The 19,802-nt window shown below is 42.2% G+C and overlaps 2 protein-coding genes across 2 annotated transcripts; one reads left to right on the top strand and one right to left on the bottom strand.

Annotated features, from left to right (window-relative positions):
* Positions 1-91: 91 nt before the first annotated feature.
* MYCFIDRAFT_203575 (uncharacterized protein) lies at positions 92-2,400 on the bottom strand. The gene has a single exon (XM_007928369.1). It carries the CDS (start codon positions 2,189-2,191, stop codon positions 122-124), a length of 2,070 nt encoding a protein of 689 aa, XP_007926560.1. The 5' UTR covers positions 2,192-2,400; the 3' UTR covers positions 92-121.
* On the top strand, positions 2,247-12,018 carry MYCFIDRAFT_174747 (uncharacterized protein; the record flags this gene model as incomplete). The annotated part of the gene is made up of 3 exons (XM_007928368.1): positions 2,247-2,321; positions 2,350-2,581; positions 12,008-12,018. The coding sequence occupies 3 exons, from the start codon at positions 2,247-2,249 to the stop codon at positions 12,016-12,018; spliced, it is 318 nt and encodes a 105-aa protein (XP_007926559.1).
* Between the last annotated feature and the right edge of the window lie 7,784 nt (positions 12,019-19,802).

Below are 19,802 nucleotides of genomic sequence, written 5' to 3'. Positions count from 1 at the left end.
AATATGATCGCACGAGAATATGGATAAACGACAGTAATGGCTGTATAGTCGCACCAGAATGGAAACGTAATGCTAATGCTGATCGTCGCTCCAACGCTTGAAGTCTGGATTTCCGCTATCGCTATGAAAATGTCTCTGCATGCAAGTAGCAGCCCTGTGCTCCAGAGCCTTTATGGATGGCTCTCTCATCACTAAGCCGCACCAGAGTATTTCGTGTCGAGGTAATGAGTCCTGGTGGCCCACATACGGCCACTCCCGACTCTCCATCTGCACCATCTAGAAGCGTGGTGAGAACTTCTTGCATATCTGGACGGCCAGAGTAAAACGTCGCGCATCTCAAAAACGGCATCTTTCTGCCAGACGTCACATCAGTCTGAGAACTCGAGGCCGAAGTCTCCGCCACCTTGGCCGCGTCTTTTGCCGGAGTGATTGCATCAATCGCGTCCGCCTCATCGACCTCATCCACGACTACGCAGCAGCAAGGTCCTTTGCTCTTATCACATTCGCAACCACATTCTTTGGGCTCGCTACCAGACTCTGTGAAATTGTCTGCGCAGGTGACGTAGATGCAGATCTTAACATCAATACTGCCGTCTCGTAGCTTGGTGAATGCCGCTTCCAGCTCATCACTGATCCACCGAGCCCAATTGCTGTCCTTCACACACCAGACGAAGTGTATGCGCCGGAGTGGAAACTTCTTGCCCTGGCTCGAGATGCGGTCTGCGAGATCTTGGAGGATTGATGCCGTAAATGTTACACCTGTGGAGCCTGCAATGAGACATATCGAATCGAATGCTGCGAAGTCCGATTGAGATCCGCCATAGGGACCATCGATAATAGCGATGTGGGTGCTTTGGGTGACCTGGGTATGCCTTTCGACGTCGCCGGCCTCTTTAGGCTCGTCAATAAGAGCCTCTGTCGACGTGTTGGCTCCATGGAAGATCTTCTTGGTGAAGCCCTGATGGCCTTTCAGCATGAAGACGAGATCTCCGTTGTGTGATCTTGGAGTCGATACGATCGTTGCAGGGTGGCTCTGCATGATGCCGAAACGTGGTATCGAAAGCAGTACGTGCGAGCCGGGTCTCCAGCGCTTGATCGCTTTGTTCGAGATTCGTAGCTTCGTAACACCGCCATCGAGCTGCACCATGGTGGCTCGGCTGATTCGAAGGTTGTTCCGAGCAAGCATAAGGCTTCTCAGAATGCGATCCGCGAGGTAGATGCCAATTGGGATGTAGACGTAAACTCTGCTCGACAAAGCCGTGCTTGGAAGGTGGAACATGAGAGCCACCACAAAGCCGAACCAGGTAAGGATGTGCTGTACAACGAAGAATTCGTAAGACAGATATCGTAAAGGAGCGAGTGTGCTAAGATTCATCCAAAGCAGGATTGCGAAAGCTGCAATGCCAGTCACTGGGCAGTCGTCTGTCTTCCATTCGAGCTCCATGACATTATACTTCTGCCAGGCCGTGCTTTGGAAGGCGAAGTGGAAGATGGCCAGCAGCAGCATCCCCCTTGCTACCCATCGATGGAGCACATTCAGACGCTCCCAAGAAGTGCCAGTCAAGGAAGCGATGACACTGTTCTTGCTGATAAGAAGAACAAGAAGAGGTAGCTGTGCTATTGCAAGCCAGCCCGCGCGTACACCGAGCCCTTGCAAATACTGTGCACCCGCGATGTTGTTGTCGGCAAACTCAAGTGCAATTATAAACGCCAGATATGACAGAACCAACAGTATCGTCCCAAAGGTAGGAATTCTCAAGAACAGATACTTGGTTGTTGGCGTGAATTGAAGATACGATGCCTCTCGTCCGACAGCCGTGATGGTTGCCAGGCCGCCCGCGAGCACGCCTTTCGGTCTAGCAGGTCTATGATATCCTCGTGCAGCGGCACGTAGTCTTTGGTGTAGTGTCAACCAGCGCGCAAAGTTGAACAAAGTCGCAATGCCCACCACAACGACGATACCGTACCAGAAATACTTGGCATAGTTCGCTCCATCGATCTTCAGATATGTGTCGTCCAGGAGATCTGAAAGGAAGTCCATGGCCTGGGTTCCGTTGGAGAAGTCGACGCCATCCGCCGAAAGAGGTGTCATGGAAGATGAGCTCGAACCTCCCATCTCCATCTCCATATCCATGTCGTCCATGTCGCCATCATCGCCATGGCGTCTGACGAGCCGCCAGATGTGCGCCATGGACAGCAGAGTTACGACGGGCCAAGATCAGAGGTCGTCGGGTGCTCGCTGTGGAATGTGGGCTTGGCGCACTCGAATTCCGCTTATTGGCATGCCGTGGCCATATGCGGTCGCTGTGTTCTGGGGACGAGTGGTGAGGATGGCCAGCTCAGTTTGAGAGGAGGATGCAGTCAAGAATAGCAGCTGCTGGAGAGATGTTGGGGAATCAGGTTCACAGGTCGTACTTGCCTCTCACAGCCTACAGAACAGAGTCGCCGTCCTTTGTTGAATTGCGGCGACGCGAACGAGCGGAACTCAACTTGCTCATTCTCAAGACGCCATGTGGGTCTCGTCTCGGCAGCACGAATCGCGTATTACGTGCCAATAGAAGGGTTGCGCAGCTGGCTCTTGGTGACGCTCCAGGCTATAATAGGTAGCTAAGAAGGCCTAATCTAGCAGTAGACCGTGTAGTATACGCTCTAGGTTAATAGATACGCTCTAGCGCTAGAGCTATACTATTAACCGCTCGAATAGGTTGCTAAGTAAGTATAAGAAGGGTTATATTAGTAGGTAGATAGGGTAGTAGTAGGTACAAGTAGTATTCGATAGAGGTCTAGGAGGAGAAGGAGGAAGGCTAGCTAGTTAGCCTAACGCTAAGCGCTAAGCCCTACCTAAGGTACTAAGACCCTAGCTTTACTTAGCCTAGTTATATACTAATTACGTATAGCCTCTTTAGCCCTAATATACGCTTCCTTTCTAAAGGCCGCGCCCTCGTAGCCTATCTATATTCTATAACCTCTATTACTACTAACTTAGCAAGTCTAATAAGCTACTTAGCCCGCGCTAAATTAAACACTTAACTACCTAATTATATAACTATATTAAACCTTACCTCTAATATAGTATAATATATAACTCTAACTACGCTATCCCTATATATAATAAACTATAAAGTAATATATATTTATAAGAATTAAGAGCCTTCGACTAATTATAATAGAAGCGCGTCTTCCCTACTATAATAGGTAGATATGCGAGGTATTGTGGCCCTACCTCCGTTCTAAGTAATATTATACCGAGTTCTTTGCGTCTACTCTTAAAAGACCTAGTAATGTCCGCTCCGAGGGTTATTCTTATTATTACGAGGGCTATTATTTACTATCGTAGTTTTACTAGCTCTAATTAGTTAGGTTTAGTAGCCTTTAATTGTTAATCTTATTTTATCTTTTTAGAAAAAATATAGCTCGTCTAGTTTCTATAGGTAAAGGCTATTATAAGTATAATAGTTAAGGTTCGCCTCGCTTAAAGGATTAGAAAGATCGAGGAGTAATCTATTATCTATAAGATCGACCCTAGCTAGCTTAGCTCTATAGTTTTGCCCTTAGTTAGTCTATTAGTCGCTTAATCTTTTAAGCGGCTTAAAGTTTTAATTAACCCTTAGTAGGTTTAATCTTTAACTTAGTTAGTATAGTGCTCTAGGCTCGTAGTGTAGGTAAGGTTAGTAATAGTAGCGAGTAGGTAATATTAATAATAGCGGCGCTAGTCGTCTTAGCGCTAACTTTACCTTGCTTTTAATTTCCTTCTTCGACTAGCGACGCTCTAACTAGTAATATACTCCGCAATACTATTACTAATATAGCCGCGCTAGCTATACTGCCCTTTAGTATAGGCGTAACGCCGTTATTATTATTATTGTTACTATTCCTACGCGCGCGCGCCGTTATCGCCGACCGACTAGGCCTTAGAGCCTTAATAGAATAAAGGATTAAGAGAGAAACCTAAATACTAAAAGAAGGGCCTTATTGCGTTAGTAAAGGGGTAGAACCCTTAAAAGAGTATATAATTAGTCGACGCGTTATAGCGCGCTTATTAACACTTAGTGCGCGTTTACGATAGTAATATAGTCTTATTGTCCTAGTTTGCCGGCCTCTAATTAGTTAGCTAATAGTACCCTAGGGGTAGTATTATTCCTAGGCGACATTATAGGCCCTTAGCCTTCTTCTTGTTCTTTATACTAGTCTAATACTTATCTAACAACTTAGCTATATCCTTAAAGGAGCCTTTAGCTTCCTACGAGTCCTATTTAGGTAAATAGCCCTACTATCTTAAGAGGTATTCCTTCTTGCCTTACCTAGTCCGGTACTTTAGAATACGTTCTATAGACTATAGCTCTTCGCTATTAGCTAGTATATCCTCGGATTTAGCAGGTGCTTTATCCCCTTCGCGTAGGTAGTACGGCTTAAGAAGGGATACGTAGAAGGTGTTATAGATAGTATAATAAGGAGGAAGCTATAACTAGTAGGCCTATGCAGAGGAGCCCTTAACTTCTCGAATGCGGAATAGGCTAATATATCTTAGTACGAGCTTAGGCCTTGTTTTGCTATTAGGTAATAGGTGTTTACGGATACGGAGGTTCTTCGTACTAAGTATAACTATATCGCCTTGTTTAAAGGTTATTAGTATATAGCGCTTATCGTAGTAGGTCTTTTAGTACTCTTAAGCCTTTATTAGCTTCTTAACTATCTTAGTATAGATCTCCCGTATCTTCTAGATACGTTCTATTGCCGCTAGTGTCTCTAGTACTTAACGCGCTTCCCTTTCCTTACGCTCGGCCTCGAGCGAGGTAAATAGGTCCTCCGGTAAGGTAGCGTTTTAGCCTATTATAGCTATATATAGCGAAACCTTAGTTAATAAATATATACTATTGTTATATATAAATTCTATAGGCTATAGGAGGTTAACCTAATCCTCGGGGTTCTTATTAATATAGCTACGCAGGTACTACTATAGGGTAGCATTCTGCCTCTCTATTTAACCGTTAGTCTATAGATAGAAGGCTATTAATAGCCGATGCTTTAGTCTTAGCTATAGGCATATCTCGCTCTAATAATGCAATGTTAGTATCGATCTACGATTAGACACTATCCCCTTAGGGGTTCCCTAATAGATATAGAAGATATTATTCTATAGCGCCTCTGCTATATTAATAGCTATCGCGCAAGGGATGAATTAGTAGACGTACTATAGTATAGTATTAGAGTAAGTATCTACGGTTCTACGGAAAGTATATACCGGGCTTAGCTAGCGTACCGTCCCTGCCGTAATAGTACCCCTATCCGACAGAACGAAGGCTAGCGTACTATATTAGCTAAACCCCTTCTTATATACTCCTTCCGCTTTTGCTCGTTTTCCTTATCGCTTGTATTCGTATTATACGTTCTTATACGTCTCGAGTATATCCTCCTCTCCTTAGTCTAAGTCTACTAGTTTAGCGCGCGTCTTCTTAGTAGCCGACTTTAGTATAGCCTTAGTATCGGAGCTAGTTAAGAAGTTTGCGTACTAGCGTCGTCTCTTCTAGTTAGATATCTCGCTAGTACTAGTGCTAGCCTGCTTACGCTTCGCTCTGCCGCTTTTATCTTATATCTTCCGTATACTAATATACTAGACTTGCTTTAGCGTCTTAGGTATAGGCATCGAGGCAGATGCCGAGGCTAGTAGGGATAAGGTGCGTACGAAGGGTTAGCCTGTCTAGATTTTTAGTAGCTTAGTCTTGTCCTTGCCTTTTAGTAGGGGGAAAGCCTTACCTTTGCCCTTAGAGGCTAGGGCGAGGGTACTAGCGTTAGCGGCGCTATACCGAGACTTAGTCTTACGCTTCTCTAATAGTTGCGGCGTAGCTAGCGCTTCTTTATTAGCAGCCGCGGTACTAACGAGAGTCTTAGACTTAATAGCTATAGCGAGCTCGTCTAGTAGGTAAAGGTATAGGTCGGCGCGTTGCTCGTCGGTAAGCGACTAGTATCGTCCTATAATCCCTATACGCCCTAGTCCGCGGTATAGCTTTACTAGATCTACGTCCTCTATAGCGTAATCGTACTTAATATCTTTTAGTAGTAGGCCCTTCTTATTACGAGTAGCAACCTAATCGCGGTCTACGCTCGGCATATAGCCTATTTATAGCTAAAGATGCGCTATACGTAGGAAATAGTCGAGCGCGATATCCGTCGGTATACTGTCTTCGTTAGTCGTATTATAGGCCTATATATTTGCAAGGGCGTAGTCTAGGATTACTACGATATCGATCTCCGTTAGCTACTCTACTATAGCGGCCTTAAAGGTAAGCTAAGACAGGGAAATAATTTAGAGCTACTTCTTATATAGGTCGTAGTTTAGGTCCTTATAGTACTTCCGCTAGCGCGCCTACTATTAGCGTAAGGAGATAACTAGCTTAGTTTCGCCTTTAATATCTAGCGGTATTATAGTCGTAATTATCGCTTAGTTGCTTACGTTATCGATATGCGTCTAGGTAACCTAATCTAGGGCCTTATAGCGGAAGGTGCCGCTACCTATAAGTATAGTATAATAGGCAATAGTAGCAATCTTATATATTCCGTTAGGATGCTACTCGTAGTATAAGTATAGCGGGCTAATTAGCTTACGCTTAGAGCGTAGATATCCCTATGCCTCGACGGAGTACGTATACTACTTTCTAAGATCCTTTAAGCCGATAGTCGTATTGTCGACCTTGCGGTATATTATTCCTAATTTAAAGTTAGATAAGCGAGTGCCTATTAGTAGTATATAATCTATTATCTTAAATCCTAGCGTATTATATATTAGTACTACTATATTAGCTTAATACTGCGACTCTAACTAGTCTTCTATACTAGTATACTATATACTAGAGCGCTAGAAGTTCTTATCCTTATCTATATTAACCGCTCTATAGCGTACCTTCTTCTTATCTATAATAGCTAGGGCGTCTTCCTAATTGTCGTCCTTATCTACCTTACCCTTATTTATCTTAGCTACTCTAGCCGCTCTATAGCGCTGCTTCTTCCCTTTTATATCTATTAGGGCGTCGTCCTTATCGTCGTCCTCCTTTTATCTCTTAGACGTATCTATCGCGTCGTCGATAGTAGATACGTCGCTAGCGTTATCGATATAGTCCTCGGCTTATATAAGGTCCTAAACGTTAGCGTCCTTAGTATCGGCTTATATAGAGTCCTAATTATCCTCGGTATCGTTAGTAGGCTTATCGTAGATAGTAGGATCGGCGCTATCGATAGGCTCGGCGTAATCGGTAGGCTTGTCTAATATCTTATTTTTTAGACCCCGTAGTAGTTCGGTTTCCGAACTACTAAACGTATATAGTTTAGTTTCTTAGCGGCGAACTAGCTCCCTAGTTCCGGTTTGGTTTTTTCGAACTATATAGATTCCTAGTTTAAACTAGAGACTATATTAGTTTTACTATAAGGACACTCTTATTCGACTGCCGGCTACGATTGCCGGCTATAATAGTAACTCTATTATATTTACTACGCTCTTTTGCCGTTACTAGGGCGTAGTTACCGTTGCTAGGGCGTAGTTTTGCTATAAGGACACTCTTATTCGACTACCGGCTACGATTGCCGGCTATAATAGTTACTAGGTTGTATTTACTACGCTTTATTACCGTTGCTAGGGCGTAGTTACCGTTGCTAGGGCGTAGTTGCCGTTACTAGGGCGTAGTTGCTATTACCGGGACGTAGTTACTATAGTTACGAAAGCTTACCTATATAACGTTACGTAGGCGGTAACAATTAGGGCTTCGCGATATTCTTATACTTTTAACTTCTTCCTCTATACCTATACCGATAACAACTACTATACGCTACGCCCCCGCCCCTTTCCCTTACAATAGCAAGAGAGAAGCGCGCCGCGCGCTAAATAGAAGATAGAACTAAAGACCGCGAGTTTGTTTTACCTAAGCGTCTAACCAAAAAGCGTAAGACTAAAAAGGAGTACTCTACGAAGAAGAATTCCGTACGAGACCGCGAGAGAAAGGACAAGATAGATAAGGATAAAAGAGCTAAGGATAAGAGAAGAAAGGCGCGGAATAAGGCATTCTATCGATAGCTAGCGCCTATAGAAAAAAGTAAAGGTTAGAATAAGAAGACAACCTAAGAGAAGGCTAAGAGGAGGAAAGAATTGCGGCTAGTTTTCGAGCGTAAAGTTCTAGTAGCGTAAGTCAATCTAGCTAGCGGCCGTAGCTAGTAGCTATAGCCGGCAGCCGTAGCCGGCAGCTATAGCCGGCATATTTTTCTTTAATACGTTAACTAATAGCATTTAGACCTATAGCCGCTACCTCTATCGATACGACCGATAGTAACGGAGATATTTAGATAGCCGAGAACAACAATGCTAGAGTTTAGGATACCGCGATAGAGCTTAATACTACGAATAAAGGAACTAAAAAAAGCGAGGAGATACTATACGTCGATCTAGTAATAGGTATAGTCTTAGGGCCTAACGCTATAGACGATAAGCGCTAGGAGTAGATCGAGTATAGTTAAAGAGACGAGATACTAGTAAAGGGCTAAGGTATAAGTCCTATCAATCTAGAAAATTATAGTTAAAGCTACTACGAAAAGCTAGTAAGGATTGGAATCGAGACTAGTCGTCTTTATATCCTCGATATAGAGTAGAAGTTTCTTTATTAGTATTAGAGCGAAGCCTTTACGTCTATAAAGGCAAAGTAGCTTGCGATTAATACGATCGGGGCTAGGTATCTAGGGACGGCAGAAGTATTACTATAGGAGGAAGGGGTATAGGTAATTATTCTATACTCGGCATATATAGCCGGCGTTCGTAGCCGGCAGATACTAATAGTTAAATAGAAAGCGTTTCTCGAAGGCAGAGTACTACTGCTATATAAAATCTTTACTAAGGCAGAGAGGGCTTATATCCGGAATCTAAGCTGCTAGTAGGATAGGTTAGTATTAGAATTCTCTAAATCTCTATATAAGCCTCCGAAGGATTACCTATTTTAGCGATACGGCTTTATCTCGACTACTCCGCAGGTACCCGAAGAAGCTCGAGCGCTCTTTAAGATCTTTACTAAGAAGCGGAAGGAGTTCGAGGATTAGGATTAGTTAATAGAGCTATTAGTTAGTCTTAGGTTTCGTAGTTAGACTCGGCCTAAGCATTTGCTTGTCGAGTGTCTTATACCGAAAGAGGATAGATTAAGACTAAAAACGAGCTTAGATTCGTTAGATATAGTAGCTCGGTTCCGTTAGTAGGAGAGAGCCGCCGTATAGAAGGCAAAATTCAGGTAGTTAGGGTAGCTAGGAAAGAAATTCTAGTAGTTAGGCTAGCTAGGGTAGCTAGGAAAAAAAATCTAGTAGTTAGGTAGCTAGGAAACAAAAAAAAAGGTAGCTAGCTATTTACTACCTAGCTATTCCTAACGATACGATGCTATAAAAGAAAGGGTGTTTCCCTATAGCTACTAGTATATATCTACTACTCCTAAGTCCTTACCTTACCGTACGAAACCTTAAAACATACCGACCGACATTGTATATATACTAGGCGCTATACTAGGAAGGGTAATAACGAGACGATAGTCGAAACAGTCTAGTATACGAGCGAGATTACGACAACGTCGAAAGGAGGTCGTATACTTACCTTCGAGCCTATTAAGTCCTAGACGACGATTAGGGCTAGATTTATCCTCTCCGAATCCTAGTAGTAGGAATTCATTATAGGGTACTACTACCTAGTCCTTACCTTTACGGAGTCTAAGTAGAAGGTTGTTCGGAGATATAAGAATATCGAGTATTAACCCGGAAATCTTCGAAAAGGCTAGCTAGGCGTATCTTTAGAAACCCGAGTATATAGAGCAGTTTAATTAATAGGTCTATAAGATATAGTTCCCTTTATACTTATGTTTAAAGGAGTGTAAACTCCGGAAGTACTCGATACGATAGGGGAGTAAGGAGCGAACGGATATATTCTAGAAGTTCTTTATAGAGGGGGCATTGTACCGTTATACGACTTCTCGACTTAAAGGTTAACTAGTAATTGTCTGCAACTTCTATAGTTCAATCTTAAAATACCCGAAACTAGGGGATAGGAACTTATCGCCTACGAACTATCTCTATTCTAAACGGTATCGGGAATCTTAAGGAGAGAGGAGAGTTAATATAGATATAGCGTTCTAGAAAGAGGTACGTCTTCTAAAATGCCGGCTATAGCTACCGGCTATAGATTCTAGCTATAGATTCCGGCTACTTAAATTAACCGTAGAGGTCTAGCTAATTATTATAGGCTACGCTTAAGGAAGCTCTAGGATTAAAGGCTACCGATTTCTCCCCCGAAGACTTTAAGTAACTAGTAAACGAAATGCTAGCTATAAACGGTCTTCCGGAAGACTTCTACGAAAGGGAGTCTATATAGAAGACATACCTATATCTTATAAACTACTCTCCCCTATTTCTCGGCGCGATAACCTAGCGTATTATATTCGAAAAGAACAAAGAGGCTACGTTAGACAATATTCGGGAGATCCTCCGTAATACTCGCCGAGTAGCTATTACTATCGATAGCTAGTTAAGCCGGACTATAAGAGCCTCCTTCCTCTCGATTATACTATACTTTATTAATTCGGATTAGAAACTCTAGGAACTTATAATCGGATTCCCTAAAATTCTAGGTTCCTATACTAGTAAGGATATAGCGAAGCTTGTCTATACGGCAATAGATAGGGTTAGCGTAATAACGAAACTGATCTCGATTACTACGGATAATGCTAGTAATAATCGAACATTATATAAGGCGTTGTATATATAATTCACTCGTATATATCTTTGAAATTACTAATTATATCGATAGGGTCGAGTACGTAGAGGAGATTATAAGGTCTATAATCTAGCTTAATCTTCCGAATATTAAGCTCGCTACAATTCCGGATACGCACGATAATACGTACGATAATAACGATAAAGAGGAGCCTATTAATAGCCCTAGCCCTATTAAATCGGAGCCGACGTCGTTGTTAGTTACATCCCTATAGAAGTTTCCCTACCTCGCTTATATAGTTTAAATCGCGATCCGAGCCCTCTTTAAGACGCTTAAAATTGTACTATTAAACGACGACTAATAGAAGATCCTAGATAAGGATAAAGCAAAGTCGAAAGTCGAGAAACTTATTATAGTAATAAGACGGGATAAGGCAGAGAGCCTCGCTCTCGTTTTATATAAGGTATAACTTTTGTCCGTAGCCGGCACCTATAGCCGGCAACCTAGTATAGTTCTAACTCTTTTTCTCTAGCTTCGTCGTTTAGCAATATATACGAACTCGAGCTTATAGAGATATAACCGATTCGAGGCTATTTAAAAGAACCTAATCGAGCGCCCTAAAACCGATGCCTAGAATATCGTATAGAATAAGCGATAGTAAAAGCGGCCTCCTTAGCGCCTACTCCGTTTTACCTAAGACGTTAAGACCTAGTTCGATTCGACTTTCTATATAGTTACGAGGGGATATACTTTACGTACCGCTCTCGAGATCTATTAGAGTTCCGAGGATATTAAGTAGCTCGGCCTTACCGCCGCCGAATAGCGCTAAGCAGAGTATCTCGTCGATATTAGTAAGTATTACGCGAAGGTTACTACTACGATTAGAAGAACCCGAGGACCGACGATCTACCTTATCTTTACGTACTATAACTAGCTCTTTAACGAGCTCGAGGAAACCGTAGCTAAGCTAGCTAAGAAGAGCGTTCCCTAGAAAGTAGCTATAACGAAAGCTATAGACACCTCCTATACTAAGTTATATAAATATTATAGTGCTACCTTTGACTCGTTCGAGGATATCTATAGCGTTACGTGCTTACTTAACCCGGTAGAAAAGGATATATACTAGTAGAGGCCGGAATAGAAGGCGGACGAGGTATAGCTAAAGCATTACTAGACTATTCTAGAAAAGATATTCTACGAGCGTCGGAAAGAAACTAGTCTAAATGCAGCTCCTATAAAGAAAAAGAAGGTTTAGAAGGCTCCGACATTATACCTGTTTTATAGGTAGGAAGTAGAGGCAGAAGAGGAAGCAACTACTAAAGTAAATAAAGAAGAGTTCGATCTCTATCGGCGCGCGAGTAAGTACAAATCCGTAGGCTCGGAAAGAGGGCTAATAATCTCTAGATCTTACCGGTCTTCTAGACGAATTCGGAGACGATATTCTCGCTATATAGTAGCGGTTAGAGCCTAAGTTTCTAACGATAGCGTCGGTCGCTTAGGACGTCCTCGCTATCCCGAGCGTAGGTATAGGCTATAAGAGGTCTTTTAGTATCGCTCGTTACTAGGGCCGCTTTAATCGAATATACTCGCCTACTACCTTCGAATCTATTATAGTATTCCGATACTATCTCCTCTACTAAAATCGCTAAGGTAGGTTACTAAAGATTATATTAAAGGAGTTAATCGAGGAATTAGAAAACCTTAAGATCGAAGAAACCTAGGAGCGCGAAGAGAATACGAAATTTAGTCTAAGCGAAACCCTAATTAGCGATAACGAAGAGGAGGAGGGCGGAGGTAGAAGGCGATACCGGGTCGAGAAGCGGAAACGTATATAGGCTTAGAGTAGCTTTAAGGAGACGAAGCGTTTACGTATAAGGTAATATAGCCGGTATATATAGCCGGTATATATCCGAAATGTATTTCGAATTCCTAGGACCTAAACAGACTAGTTGCTATAGCAACCGACCCCGCTTACCTACGGACTATTTCTAATTCTCTATTCGCTCTTCCTCTCCTTCTTCCCTTTCCCTATATTCTTAAAGACAAACATACCTTAAGGATTCGGCTCTTCGGGCCTTCCTAAGCCGGCTACTTCCCCTTCCTTAAGCTACTATCCTTTATTCGAATCTAACGATAACCTACTAAGGCGGTTTAATAGAAGACTATTTATTCTAGAAGATAAGAAGCATTAATGTCTCCTTACGATTATATACTTATTAATTTTCTAGGTCCTACCGATATGCCCTCGTCGCCTAAACGCGTAGATAAATATCTTTAGAGGCTAAAGGGCAAGGATAAAGCAAGCTAAGTATAGGGAGACTATAGCGAGAACGAGATATCGGAAGAGTAAGGCTCTCCGTAGTATATACGAAGGAAGGGGGTTCTTCGGAAAATAGTACCGAAAAATAAGAAGGCTATAGGTAGATAGGAGAAGGCTAAAAAGAGTAGGCGGACAAAGACTATCGCAAAGAAAAGTTATCTTTCTATTAAAAGAAAGGGAATAAGGCAGGACTTAACGATAAAGAAGCGGCGCTTTAAACTAGGTACTATTGCCCTTCGCTAGATCCGGCTTTTCTAAAACAAAAGAAGGACCGAGCTTTTAATCCCTAAGACTCCCTTCTAGCGACTCGTCCGAGAAATTATATTAGATTTTCGGTCTAGTATACGATTTACGGCTAAGGTAATTAGTGCTCTTTAGGAAGCTGCGGAGGCATTTCTCGTAACCGAGCTTAAGCTTTTAAACCTCCTTGCTATCTATACGAAGCGGGTTACTCTTTAAAATAAAGATATATAGCTTCTAGCTAAAATTCGGCGTCGGTTTATAGCGGATTAGTTAGAAATTGTATTTAGTCGTTAGATTAACCTAGGAGGAGGCCTATTTTCGCATCCTTTTACCGGCTATAGGTACCGGCTATATTTCTGATTTTATCTCCGCGCCGTCCCTAAATCTAAGGTACGAAGTAGAAACCTAGCGCTCTATATTTACCCGGCTATTATAGAGACGAGCTATATTTAGATTAGTTTCTTCGTATATCGCGACCTAGCGGGTAGTAAGCGAAAGGGCGATAGAACGTTTATAATACGTCTCTATTTAGACCTAAAATACAAAGGTCCTAAGGAGCCCTAGCATCCTAACTATAAGGAGATTCTTTAGTATTAGCACTTTGATCCTCTATACTACGAGGTAGATAGCAAGCCTACGAGAGAGAAACTTTAACGAGAAATTCTCTATAATACGTAGCGTTATTATATAGCTATAGATGTGTACTAAGTCCGGTAACTCGAAGAAGAATTAAGACAGCGTATTAGCGACCGAGGAAGAGATCGATAGTATACTAGTAGAGTCGAGGTCTTATAAGCGAAGTATAAGATAATATAGGCTCTTAGTCGTATAGAGTAACGTACTATATAAATAACTAGGCGTACTACTCTTATTTACTTACGACCTATATCCTAGGATGCTCTTCTCGTACTTTTTATACTCTTTTCTAATACCTTACCTATAATCGCTCCGCGATAACCGAGTAAATATAAGCTATAGGATTTCCGCTCGGTACCTTAGCCTTCGAGATACGGCGGAGTTAATTCTCTATAATACGTAGCGCTATTATATAGCTATAGATACGTACTAAGTCCGGCAACTCGAAGAAGAATTAAGATAGCGTATTAGCGACCGAGGAGGAGATCGATAGTATACTAGTAGAGTCGAGGTCTTATAAGCGAAGTATAAGATAATATAGGCTCTTAGTCGTATAGAGTAACGTACTATATAAATAACTAGGCATACTACTCTTATTTACTTACGACCTATATCCTAGGATACTCTTCTCGTACTTTTTATACTCTTTTCTAATACCTTACCTATAAGCGCTCCGCGACAACCGAGTAAATATAAGCTATAGGGTTTCCGCTCGGTACCTTAGCCTCCGAGATAGGGCGGAGTTGAATTTAGAGCGATAGCCGGCACTCGTAGCCGGTATATAGAGACGGTAGTAGGCCTTTTCCTACTAAATAACTAGCTTGTTTAGTATAGCCTACCTAATATTTCTTATATTTACTAGCAATAGGCCTAGGTTACTTATAAGATTACTATAGCTAGTAAAAGTATTACTAAAGAATATCTATACTATAGTAGGATACTATTATTACGCCGGCTATTTATTAAAAGGAGGCTTTCGCCTATTACTATACCGGCTATATATGCCGGCTATATTTCAAAGTCTGCCGTACCTGCCTTTTTTAGCCGTACCTGCCTTTTTTAGCCGTACCTGCCTTTTTTAGCCGTACCTACCTTCTTTCCTTACTCTAACGTTACTATAATATAGGCTTACGCGAAGCTTACTCTATTGCCTAGCGATACCGCGATACTACCGCTATATTCAACCTTCGTATCGATACCTATACCTCTACGCTCTATATCTACTACCTCCGTAATACCCTCGCTCCGCGCGCGCCTTCGTATACCTTCGTAACGTACTTTTTTCCTTAATTCGACGACTTTTATAATAGCGAGTCTACTTAACTAAGTTACGACGCCTCGTAAGAAGGGACCTAGTACTTCTACGGGTCGCAATAAGACCGGAAATAGTAGAACGAGTATAGTATATTAACGTAAGAGGGCTACTACTACTACCGCTAGCTCCGGTGCTAGAAAGGGCGTCGCGAGTAAGGCTTTACGTAAGATAACGGCGGGTAAGGCTCTACGCAAGACGACAACTAGCGCTTCTACTACTAGTAGCAATTATACGAAGCGTCGATAGCGCCTAGGAAGTAAGTCCTATTTATAGCCGGTAGCGTAGCCGGTAGCGTAGCCGGTAGCGTAGCCGGTATTCTTACTGTCTTTTTACTAATCCTTCTTTAGCTATAGCCCTCCGTAAGATTCGGTAGTATTAGAAGAGTTCTAAGCTCCTAATCCGTAAAGCTCCTTTCTAACGACTTATTCGCGAAATTGCCTAGGATTATAGATAGACCCTATAGTAGTTCGGTTTCCGAACTACTAAACGTATATAGTTTGGTTTCTTAGCGGTATCCCTCCGGTTTAGTTCCGGTTTAGTTTTTTGCCCCGCTAGTCTAAGCTAGTTTCCGAGCAAACTGCGACGATATACGACGACCTCGGAACGAGTCCGGGACGCGACGGGAGCCCTATATTGTATACGCTATACGATTGCATCTGTGTTTCGGGCTATTTAGACGTGTTTTAGGATAGGTTTTTATCCGTAGCCGGTACGTAGCCGGCAAACCGGTCCGTGCACCGGTTTCTTAGCAAACTAAACTAAACTAAACTAGAATTTCGGCTTAGCAAACCAAACCAAACCAACCCGGACCACTGCGGGGTCTAATTATAGAACGGACCTTCGCTTCTAAGCCTCCGCGATAGGCGCCCTTTAAGAGGCTATAGAAGCCTACCTAGTTCGTATCTTCGAATATATATTTCTCTTCTACCTCTTTTCGGACTATACTAATACTATTTTAGCGGTTAACCTTATAGCTATCTACGCGAAGCGTATAACGATTATAGACAAGGATTTCAAAGCACTCGATTAGATTCTAAAAGGCTAGAATGTCTATATTCGGGACGGTACTAGGTAGGATAGATGTTCTAGTAGGAAGGATGTTCGTAGTATTATCTACAAGCTTTTCTATATACGAAATAAGCCGCTGTTATACGGTGCTATATACCGCGCTCTAAATACTCTCTAAGTATATATATATAGTATAGTATGCTTTATTAGCCGTACGGAATAGAAGTCTCCTAAAATCCCGTTAGTACTAAGAAGTAAAAAGGCCGGCTACGCTGCCGGCTACGCTACTAGCTACGCTACTAGGTTTTTTAAAGAACTAAAAGAAGATAGACATTCCGGTTGATTTGTATTAGTTTAGATTTTTATAAAAAGAAAATAGGGAAAAATAAGGAAGGTTAAAGAGCCTAATAGTTATAGTTATAGGCACTATCCCTGTTTTCTAGAGCATATTATACACCTGCCTTCGCAACTCTACCTAATACTCCCTCTAAATATCCTTATACTCTACCTACTAGAAATTCAACTAGGTACCTAGACCTATAGCTGCCTCTATATCTTTTACTATCTTCTATAGGTTAAAGGCCTCTTCTATAGTAGCCTCTACCTCCTTATACAATACGAAGTTACTACCTGCCCTACCCTTTATATCTCCTAAATAACTAAGAGTTCTAAGGAACGAACTAGTATTCGGCCTTAATATAGCGAGTAACTAGTAGAACGTTCTATAGAGCTGCTTTATAGCTCTTTTATATACTATACCGATACCGAGGGAGGAGCTATCCTAGTACTTAATATTGTCGAATAGTTCGGTAGGAAAGTATTAGAACTTTTTAAGGAAGAGGACTTCTAGGGAAATCGATAAGTTCTGCCTAGATCTAGATAATAACATTCTACCGAGCAGTTAGGGAATTAAATAGCGAGCGAAAGGATGAAATTTATACCTAATAAGTGCAGTTTCTAAACTAAACTATAATAGCTTATATATATATATGCTTTTAATTAGTTAGTGCCCTTAGCTAATTGTCTATAGATTTAGGGTTATATAAGTACCTTCCTATAACTGAAAAATGCCGGCTACGCTACCGGCTATACTCTCGTATCTTATAAAGGGCTTGCTTCGAGTTACGTAGACATTCTTACACTTCTAATAAGTGCAGTTTCTAAACTGAACTATAATAGCTTGTCTGTGTGTATGCTTTTAATTAGTTAGTGCCTTTAGCTAATTGCCTATAGATTTAGGGTTATATAAGTACCTTCCTATAACTAAAAAACGCCGGCTACGCTGCCGGCTATACTCTCGTATCTTATAAAGGGCTTGCTTCGAGTTACGTAGACATTCTTACACTTCTTAGAAACCGATAAATTCTATAGTTCGAACTAGCTACTCTTGTAGTTGCTTAGCAAACCAACCTAAACTAAACTAGATCTTCGGCTTAGCAAACTAAACTAAACCAAACCGAACTACTGCGGGGTCTAGTTAAATCTCTCTAGGCGCTAGGAACGCTATAGGCTATAATAGGGCGAGCGGGTAAAGCGGAAATTGTCTATATAGTAAGGGTTAAAACCGTAACCTCGCGGGCTAAAGTTCCTACTATAGGTACTAGAGTCGCTAGAGCTTAGGCTTAGAGGCCCTCCGCTAGCTATACCGCCTTAGCTATAGCGGCGTTATCTAGCCTCGGCGTTGCGTTGCACGTTACGCCGTAACTAATAAGGCTAGGCTTCGACTAGGTTAGGTAGTAGGGCTAATAGAACCTGCTCCTACGGGACCTGTTTATATAAACCTGCCTACGCGAGGCGTTTAGCTCGTCTAGTGTCTAGCCTATCTTATACTAAGCTCGAAGGGATGCTTTAGCGTAACTAGTCGATCTCGTCCCGGATTTTATCCCTAAGTTACTAGGTTTAGATAACTTGTTAATTTAATAGTTGTTTAAACAGCTAGCGTATCTTATTATATAGGACGGCTAGGTTAGCGGTATTTAGGATTTCGCCGTTAGCGTCTTTAGCGGCCGCGTTAGCGCTAGCGGCGTTCTAGTTCTCGCGTGCCGGGACTTCGCATAGTATGCCCTCTTATAGGCGTTAAGGCTACGGGTTGTCGTAGGCTAGCTGCTTGCCGTTACGCTAGTTTTAGGAGGATAGTCCTACGCTAGCGTTGCGTACTCGCTAGCAGTCCGCGACTAGGCGTCTAGCCTCTATGCCTAGGAAAGCGTCGACTAATCTATTATAGCGCTACTAGCGAGGAGGCGGGTTACGCTCTATACTAGGCTCTATATATACTAAGTCTATACGCTAGGTATCTAGGTCTATATCTTAAGATATATCGACTATATTCTTAGCCGATACGGGAGGGAGTAGTAGCTCTTACTCTTATCGTCGGGGTCCTCGCTACTAAGTACCTTATCGCTAAAGCTTAGGAGCTAGTAGAGAGGACTCTAGACTACTTAGGGCCGGGAGCTTCTACTATTTAGGCTTAGGGTTCTCTCGCTCCGGAGCTTACTACTTAGGACTCTACTACTCTATATCCTAGTACTCGGGCTTAGGACTATGTTACTTAGGACCTTACTATTTAGGACTCTACTACTTAGGGCCGACTAAAACCGGTAAGGACAAATTAGGACTGCTTATAGGTAATAGCTCTAAGGTACTAAGTTCTCGTAGACCTAGGGGAAAAACAATTAGTAAGGACCTATAGCGTACGTATATAATACGTCGCGTACTAGCTACTAAAATCGTCCGACGGCGACGTAGCTATAGACTAGTATCCGGACTTGCGGGCACTACTATATCTAGAGAGGGTAGTACTAGTTCCGGAGTAGGAGCCGCTAAGTCGTTAGGTCCTATTGTATCTAAAACTGCAAGTTCGTTATAGAGAGCAAGTACCGTCTTCGCTGCTACCGTAACTAAAGAGCGGTTAACTGCCTAATCCTAAGGGAAACCAAGGGAAGTACCGCCTCTAGTATCTAAGAGTTTTCGTAGTATATATTCTTCTAGGGGCTAATAATACGTAGTAATTTTCGTAACGACTACTATAAGCGGGTCTCTTTACTTCTAATACACTAACTTAGCGTAACCGGCGTTAGCTAAGAACTCTTTAAAGTAAAAAGCGATGTTTAACGAGTAGGCGTCTAAATCGGGGCGTACGGAAGCTAGCGTATTTATAGAATAAGCGTAGGCTCGGTAATCTTATAAAAATGTAGGATAAGTATAGAGTTAAGGAACTAGACTAGAGTCGGGAAACTGTTAGGGTGCTTATAGGCTCTTACCTCGACCGGTACCCGCTTCGGTAGGTGCTAGTATAGAGTAAACAAACCTAGATAAGGAAGGCGGGCCGCCTAGTCTAGCGATTAGAGGGCTATAGGGCGCCGTCGATTAGAGGGCTATCGGTATATAGCTATATATATACGGAAGATAATATGCGGAATTTAAAGGACTGTCGTAATCGTCTCGGTATCGAGCGTAGGTAGTTATTATAGTTAGGTAGGTAGGTCGGTACTGCTAGTACGGGACCTCGCGGTCGCGTTTTTTTAGTTTTTTTTAAGGTACCCGTTCGTCTAGTACTG

The sequence above is a fragment of the Pseudocercospora fijiensis genome (assembly GCF_000340215.1).
Source record: "Pseudocercospora fijiensis CIRAD86 unplaced genomic scaffold MYCFIscaffold_4, whole genome shotgun sequence".
NCBI lineage: Eukaryota > Fungi > Ascomycota > Dothideomycetes > Mycosphaerellales > Mycosphaerellaceae > Pseudocercospora > Pseudocercospora fijiensis.
This window is presented reverse-complemented; position numbering and strand designations above follow the sequence as displayed.